Raw genomic sequence first — 8,578 nt, 5'->3', positions numbered from 1 at the left:
TGAACGAGTTCTCAGTCGTTTCTTAATTTTCTTCTGTCATTCCTTGTTGAGTATATCTTGCTGCTGTACCATTACAGGATGAGTGTTTGTTATTCTTTGTGATTTATCTTATTTATTTGCGAATAAATTTTGATCCTTTACAACTTTTTTTTTTCTCTGTGTTAGGATTTCCATGTATTGCTATAGTCGAGGCTGTGTTCAATTTAAAGTTGTTTAGTTATAAAACAAAGTGTTCTGTGTGAATTTAGACATGAATACAAATGTAGATAATTACATTTCTCTCTCGTGGGTTATTCTGATCGAATAATGATTTCTATGATTACTATTTGATATAAAAACATGAAGTAGATTAATGAATAATATAAATCCCTTTCAGACGTTTTCTTTTTTCACGGTCCGCCGTGTTCTCAAATATAGACATTTCCCTCACCTGACAACAGTTTCTATACCACCCTAGTGGACGGTAAAAAATCGTTGCATCAGATATAAAGGAATCGGCTTCGTAAAAAATCGATGTTTCTGCAACGGCCATAGATCCATCACCTCCCGTCGGCGCAGACAAGACATCAGTGTCTCATGGGGAAGAGGACGCACTTATCCCTGTGGTTATACCTTACAGAATGTATGCATGTATGTGCACGCAGTGTTCAGAAGGAAGATGGCCACCGCAAGTCGATGCCAATCGATGTCGACCTGCCGGCTAGATTCGTCCAGGAGTCTTATTGCCCTCCGAGGGGTTGGCACTAAAGGGAATTCCTCAAGCAATTATGTGCCTACGTGCTATGGACAACCTCCTCGCCTTGATTTCCACAAGAACCTATTAAACCGCAACTCAAACTAATCATGACCTCCAGGACGAGTGCCATGCTGGGCAATGGGTGCTCCTTCCTTCTTGCTTGTTTAGTTCACTTATCACAACTTGTCAGTCCTCTGGTAAAAGCTCAAGCTTAAATCGCTGTTTCTCTCCATAGACCCATTTCCTGGACACCCATCATCTGATAGGTTTATTTTACCAGCACATTTTTTTTTTTTCTTTCTTCCTATGTATCACACTACTTTTGATTTATATTCACTTCACTCGACGCTGGATTGTCTGTCTTCACTAAATAGCTAGCTTGTAAAGAGTGTACTGAATAAGTGGTGTCACTGCGTTGAATATATTGTATATGGCAGTAATGATGATGATCAAGATAATCAAAAACGTTCTCAAGTTTATTATTAAGATGACGATTTTCTCCCCCTAAACGCTACAATACCAAGGCACTCGTACAAAACTATGCATGATTATATGCATAGTTATATATAACTATATATAATTTGGTTCTTCCTCTGTGAACAAGATAGTCAGAAATTTATTACAGTCATATCACTTATTTGATATTTAGTGTTCCCTGGCTGATGGCGATGAATAGCGCGTCAGTTTGTTTCGTAGAATAGCGCTTGCAAAAGTGACACAAGAATATGAAAATTGTGAGGGATGTATTGTCAAGTAAACTTTTTTTCTACAAATAAAGGATATGAAACTCGTTCAAATAGATACTTCGTGGTATAAATAAAATATTTCTGCACACTATGAAGAGAGTGAGTCTCATCGTTATTCTCTTTTACAGGGTCTGCATTCCGCCCATCATTTCATCTACGACGGTCGAGTCCTTCCTGTGGCTGAAAACTCGTGACCGAGAACGGCTCTGCAGAATTCCGTAGGGTTATTTACCGTATAAGACATAAGACATAAGCATCATATGATAGTAATATGTTTATAGATTCTGGGATATATCATATCTACGGAGTCTGTTCTTAGGTCAGGGTTTTATTTTTTTCTTTTATTTTTTCCAGTCGTAGCTTCTCGACGAACAACTCTTCGACCTGCATTAGCCGCCCTTGCTGCCCGTGGCCCCTGCCTTTCCCCACCCAGTCCCCACCCACACCCTCAGGTAGATCGAGCATCCTCGGGGATCTGCCCGAGTCGTCCAGTAAAGAACACTTATCCTACACATCCATGGTCTACTTACCATATTATTATTTGTTTAAGATGGTGGTTGTTAACATATTTATTTAGAATGGTGTTATGCTATCCCATATAACCTTAACACATAAGTCTGTCAATGTCCGACATCACAACTTTCACTTCCAGCGCCAATGCAAAAAGCATTTCATGAGTTTAGATCTGCAGTTTAATGTGATAACCTTGAATGGCTGAAACGTAAAGACTAGTCCAGTCACTGATACTTGAAATAGCCAGTATATCCCCAAAGTTGTAACTATATGTGAAACGTATATAGTCTGCAGCATATCGAAGTGCATAATTGAAAGCAGCTGTAAATGGGAATCAGTATATATATTGCTTCCGGCTTTTGCATTTTCATGCGTCAATAGGAAAAAGAAGAAACTTAATATATATATATATATATATATATATATTTTATATTAATAATATATATATATCTATATATATATATATATATACATACTATATATATATATATATATATATATTAATATAATATATATATATATATAATATAATACATTCATCCGCCCATTTTTCACATAGATATTAACTGAATAGCTAATCAATCACTATATAATATAACCTAAGTGCAAGATATGTATTACACATCCTTAATGTTATTATTAAGAGTATTAATTGGTATGATAAGTATGTAGCCCATGCGAACACAAGCACATGCTTACAAACATACTGTATACAAGCAACACAGACATTTGTGTCTTGCTGTAATGAAAATCTTATGATGGTGACGTAGGAAGCCAGTCAGACCGTGAATAAAATAAAGTGAAGGGAAACGCCCACAAACTTCTAGAAGTGAAATCACAGGAAAAGAATTGCACGAGATACAAACTGCATACATTTCTCTTTAAAAATTCTAATGAGCACTAGATTGTTTTTCTATATCCCGAAAGGATGAAAAATGCTTTCAGATACTCTGGTGGCTGGGAAATAAATAGTTCTTGGGAAGACTCATTTAGTTGCTATTTTAGTGAATAAAGTGTTTAAAAAGTGTCCGGACGTCAGGTGCTTATTTTTAAAGCCAAAACCTGTTCGAAGGAAGCCAAAAGCCTCCCCGGCGGGAATCGACCCGTCTCCCGCGTGACAGGCGGGGATACTACCACTATACTACCGAGGAATCGGCTACTATTAATGACACTATGATGGCCTTACTAGTGTAATGTGGCCGCCCACAGCCTGCCATCTCTTCCTCATTTCGCCCCCAGCCTCCCGTCCCCTCGCGCGCCCTGACATCTCGCAGCCAGTCAATGCTTGCTGCATCGTCCCTTTCTTTAGTTTTCTCTGTTTATTTTTCATTTTTTTCTGTTTTATTGTTCCATTTTTCGTTGGTTCCCACAAGACATTTCTTGTTGAGTTTGTCTTTTTGACCCCGTCATCTCATCTGCGATTCATTTGTCCCCAAATTTATTTCTCGCTTTTCTGTGAGCTTCATGGTTACCTTACATGTTAAATCGTCTCCTATTTTTGCCTTACTTTTTGTCAACTTTTTTCTTTTCTGTGAAAGTTTGCTTTCATTTTAAGAAACATCTTTTTTTTAACGTCATCTTTTATCTATTATACTTCTTTCTGCCTACTCCACATTAAGCATGTATTTTTTATGTTTTATCTAGTTATGGAGATAATTTCAATAATGATTTTAGTGCCTTTCCTTTCATTTTTGGGGACGATGTTTGGCGTGGCTTATCCCCGCCCACGACTTTTATAAATATAAGCCGTGTTGAGCGCTTATAAGATTCATTCTCCTCGAAAAAACGGCGTAGTTTGTTTTCCTGGCTATTTCTTTGTGCATAGGAACTGGACATGATTCTTTGTTTTTAATATTAGATATAAAAAGGAGTTTTAAAGAAATTTTTATGGTATACTAAGCTTGTGATATCCTAAATCTTAATAATCTTTTTCATTGTTTTGGTTCGTTTAAATAAATTTTTTTAACATCATTCTCATAGGATAATACCGAGGTGTATATACGGGGAGTCGTTGGTTTCCATTCACGCTACCCCTTCTAGGAATCAACTTGACAGTGAACCCATCAGAAATAGATTAAAATTGGCCCCCGAAGCCATAGTACCCCACCACAGTGTATTTAGACTGACATCCTCCTTCTCTATTTCTCTCAGTCTGTCTTTTTTTATGTGTGACTTTGTGCGTGTATTTGTGCTTGCATTTGCGCGCGTGTGTGTATGCTCTTATTCCCTCCCTCTCCCCGTCTCCCCATCCTGCATTCCTCCATTTTCATACACTTCTAAGTCTACCCTTATCGCTCTAATGTAATCTACAGTTTATGAAAGATGAACACATAGTTCTGCATAAAGAAATGGCACTATATTCCCCCATAGACTTTTTCAGGTTGTTGAAAGTACGGGTCGCGACCCAGTGCAAGCTCATGTTCGTGGATCGCTACATAATAAAATAACGATAATAAATGAAATTAAGAGATAAATAAATAATATATATACATTTTATAAATAAATGATAAAATGTTGAGAGGAAGGTGCGATAGAATGGACCCTACTGGTCGTGAAGGTAGTGTACAAAACCAAACTGGATCGTGATGAAAAAGCTTGAAAAACACTGGGCTAGCTACCATGGGGGAAGTACTTTCTATCAGACATGGGAAACAGAGTAGGGGGTTTTATGACAGTAGCCAAAAAATAATAGTGATTAAATAAACACTTTCGCATATGGGATCAAATAAAATTAAAAGGGAAATTTTAAAAACGTTAAAAGCAATTACGATAATAGTAAATCCTTCCGTGGAACTGTCGATTTTTATATAAATTTGATCATCACACAAAGATGATTGTAGATTTATGCATATATATACATTTATATATAACAACCCACAAAAAAACAACACACACACCCCACACACACACACACCCCCAAAAACACAACACACAAAATATATATACTCTATATATATAGTGTTTATATATATTTTTATATATATATATATAAAAATATGTAGTAGTGGTGTGTGTGGTGTGGGGGTTTAAAAAAAAATGCATATATATATTATATAATAATAATATATATTATATTAATATAATATAATAATATTTTAAAAAAATATATAATATACATATTTATATTTATTAATTATTATATAATTATTATATTTTATATTATATGTGTGTGTATTTTATATATGTATGTGTATTATTAATATATATATATATTATATAATATAATTATATTCATTAATTAAATACGGTTTCCATTTAAAAAAACTACTTTTTAAGTCTCCCATTATGCTGACTCTTCCTCTCTCTCTCTCTCTCTCTCTCTCCTCTTTCCTCTCTCTCTCCTCCTCTCTCTCTCTCCTCTCTCCTCTCTCTCTCTCTCTTTTCTCTACATATATGTGCATATATAAAGTACACACACACACATACACACATACACACACACACACCCCAACACACACCACACACACACACACCACACCAACAACACACACACACCACACATATTATATATATATATTATATATATATATTATATATATAATATATATGTATGTATGTATTATATAATTGTGTGTATGATATATATTATATAATATATATATATATATATTATATATATAATATGTGTGTGTGTTGTGTGTGTGTGTATGTATAAAAATGTTGTTATTTTATATTATATATATATATATGTATATAATTCATATTATACTATATATATATTATATATATATATATATTCATTTATACTATATGTGTGTATGTTTTATATATATATATTATATATATCATTTATATATATTATTTATACATATGTGTATGTGTATGTATATATATATAGATATATATATATATTATATAATAATATATATATATATATATATAATATATATATACGTATATCTATACACACATACTCATGTGTGTAAATAGATAGACAAGTAGATAAAGAAAGAGGCAGTTTTGAGTGTGACAGAGAGAGAGACAATTATTTTCACATAAAAAATATATGGAATTGAGACATCTGTAACTGATTTTTTTTCTAGCATGCTCTGCTTGAATAAAAGTTTTATGAGGAATTGACTTACTTTGGGGATAATACAGATGACATATGTAGAAGCATAAAATGGATATTTTCACCATTTATTTATATTCAAATACTTTTACACATCTGACTTACATTGTTATAAATAACCGTTAACCTTTATTACAATACTTGTATAACAGTCAAGGTTGCGAAATGTGACATTTGGCAACTTAGCAAACCTAAAAGCACCATTAGGCTGACGGGTATAAAAGGCGCGTTGGTTCTGCCGTGAAGCATGTTTTTTGCAGTTTGCATCAGGAACCATAATCAAAATGAAAGCTGTGAGTATTGAATCTTCTGTAATATTTCTACCAGAATCGGGAATTTGTATTCACTGAAGTTCATCACCTTTTACGAACAATGCAAATATTTCAACTGCAGTTTACGGTATCTGTTATAACCTCAGATCGTGTTGGCGATTTTTCGTGGCCGTGGCTCTGGCTGACAGGCCGTCTTTCTCCTACGACGCCCCTACACCCCGCCCATCCGCCCCCGTCAGACTGGTCGAAATCGTCCGCGACGATCGAGTCCATCCTGCTGCTGACGGCTCTTACACCTTCGACGTCGAGACCGAGGACGGCATCGTCAGACACGAGCTGGGGGCCCCAGGAGGTGCTCAGCAAGGCTCAGTCAGGTGAGTCAGTACAAGTTCAGCACTTTTTGTGCATGGGATATCTCACAAACGTTACTTATATCGAGTTAATGTATGTCAGCACAAGGGCCACACACAAAGTAACCTATTGCAATATCAACCATTCAGCTTCACCTTCCCGGATGGCCAAGTGTTCGACCTCCAGTTCGTCGCCGACGCCAACGGTTACCAGCTCAGTCGCCCTACTTACCTGTGGCTCCTGCCTTCCCTCACCCTATTCCCGCCCACGCCCTCGAGCAGATCGAGCGAGGTCGTCTTGAGCATGAAGCTCGCGCCCGCGGAGAACTGCGTGAGTCGTCCAGCCACGGTCACTCCGCTCCTTCACAACTCTACGGCCGACCTTAGTAGATTATTTGATGAACGAGTTCTCAGTCGTTTCTTAATTTTCTTCTGTCATTCCTTATTGTGTATATCTTCTTGTTATACCAGTATAGGATGAGTGTTTGTTATTCCTTGTGATTTGTCTTATTTATTTGCGAATAAATTTTGACCCTATACAACTTTTTTCTCTGAAGTATGATTTACATATTTACATGTATCCCTTCAAAGCTGTGTTAAATATGTCGTATAGTTCTCTCTCTCGCGTCATTCTGATCGAAGAATGATTTCTATAGCAATAAATAGGTCGAACTATTTTATATAAACACGAAAAGTATATTCAATAGTATAAGCGGGTATATATTAGAATCTATTTAATCTAATATGCGTATTTATGTGTGCATATCTGTAACTGCCTAAATTTATGGCCAGAAAAGAACAAAAGACATCCACGTGCTTTCAAATAACCACTGGCATCGGTGAGCACTTTCAGACCCACTCACAGCTGGCTTGTCACTGCAGTGACAAGAGGAATCCCTTCTTTCCCATACACCTGCTGTCTCATTGCCCTCCCAGAGGTTGGCACTAAAAGGTCTTTTCTCAAGCAAGTCTGTGCTTGCGTGCTGTTGCACAACCTTCTTGTCTTTTAGCACAATTAATGGCCGCCACTCAAAGTAATTACGACCTCATACCTCCAAAATGAGTGCCAGGCTGGAGAATGGGAGCGGTTCCTTGTCCTACCGAGCTTGCCCTAATTAATTTTTCTGATTCTTAGACCGTCAACCTTTGGCAAATGCTCAAACATAAATCACTGTTCCGCTTCCAGGCATACACGGCATGTACCTTATCCTCCATCTCTTAAGTTTTACTATATCATTTTACTTTTTCTTTCTTGACTTTTTCTTCTTTTGCATCATGTATTACTTTGTATTTAGATTCACTTCACCCCAGTTAATGATTTTCTCAGCCTTTAACAGCCAATTGATCTAACAGAAGTAAAGGATATACTGGATATGTGTCACTCTAGTTGAGTATATATGGAAATAATGATAAGACGATGATCATGGTAGGTAGCCAGTTTATTACTATGAGATTATGATTTCAGCCACAAATCGCTACACTACCGAGGAATCGTGCAAAGCTAACCATGATTATATGCATATCTTATCATGTCCTTAAACAATTGATATTTAAAAATTGACTATAATGATGATGAATAACTTTTCATATTTAGCATTCCATGGATGTAGCTACTGGCTGATGGCTATGAATAGCGCGTCAGCTCTGTTTGAAGAATCGGGTTTGCAAACTACGCAATGAATATTAAAACTGTGTGGGATCTATTGTAAAGTAAACCTGTTTTCTGTAAATGACGAAAGTAATACCGTTAACGAAATGGTTCATGATATAAGCTATATATTTTTCCTGTAGACGATGAAGAGAGTGAGTCCTTATATCTCTTCCGAGGTCTGCAACCAGCCCATCATCTCCCGAAGGTGTTGCGACGATCCAGTCCTTCCTGCAGTTAA

The 8,578-nt window shown here is 36.2% G+C and overlaps 1 protein-coding gene across 1 annotated transcript in view; it reads left to right on the top strand.

Annotated features, from left to right (window-relative positions):
- LOC119570968 (larval cuticle protein LCP-17-like) overlaps positions 1 to 8,080 on the top strand; it is an 8,938-nt gene extending 858 nt beyond the window's left edge. Inside the window, exons 3-5 of the mRNA XM_037918489.1 lie at positions 6,840 to 7,020; positions 7,825 to 7,884; positions 8,027 to 8,080. Of these exons, the coding sequence (XP_037774417.1) occupies positions 6,840 to 7,020; positions 7,825 to 7,884; positions 8,027 to 8,080 (295 nt within the window). The remainder of the gene's footprint in view (positions 1 to 6,839; positions 7,021 to 7,824; positions 7,885 to 8,026) is intronic.
- The last annotated feature ends 498 nt before the right edge of the window (positions 8,081 to 8,578 follow it).

Source organism: Penaeus monodon, unplaced genomic scaffold, assembly GCF_015228065.2.
Source record: "Penaeus monodon isolate SGIC_2016 unplaced genomic scaffold, NSTDA_Pmon_1 PmonScaffold_460, whole genome shotgun sequence".
NCBI classification, from domain to species: Eukaryota; Metazoa; Arthropoda; class Malacostraca; order Decapoda; family Penaeidae; genus Penaeus; species Penaeus monodon.
Note: the sequence above shows the minus strand (reverse complement) of the source record. Positions and strands in the feature narration are given on the sequence as shown.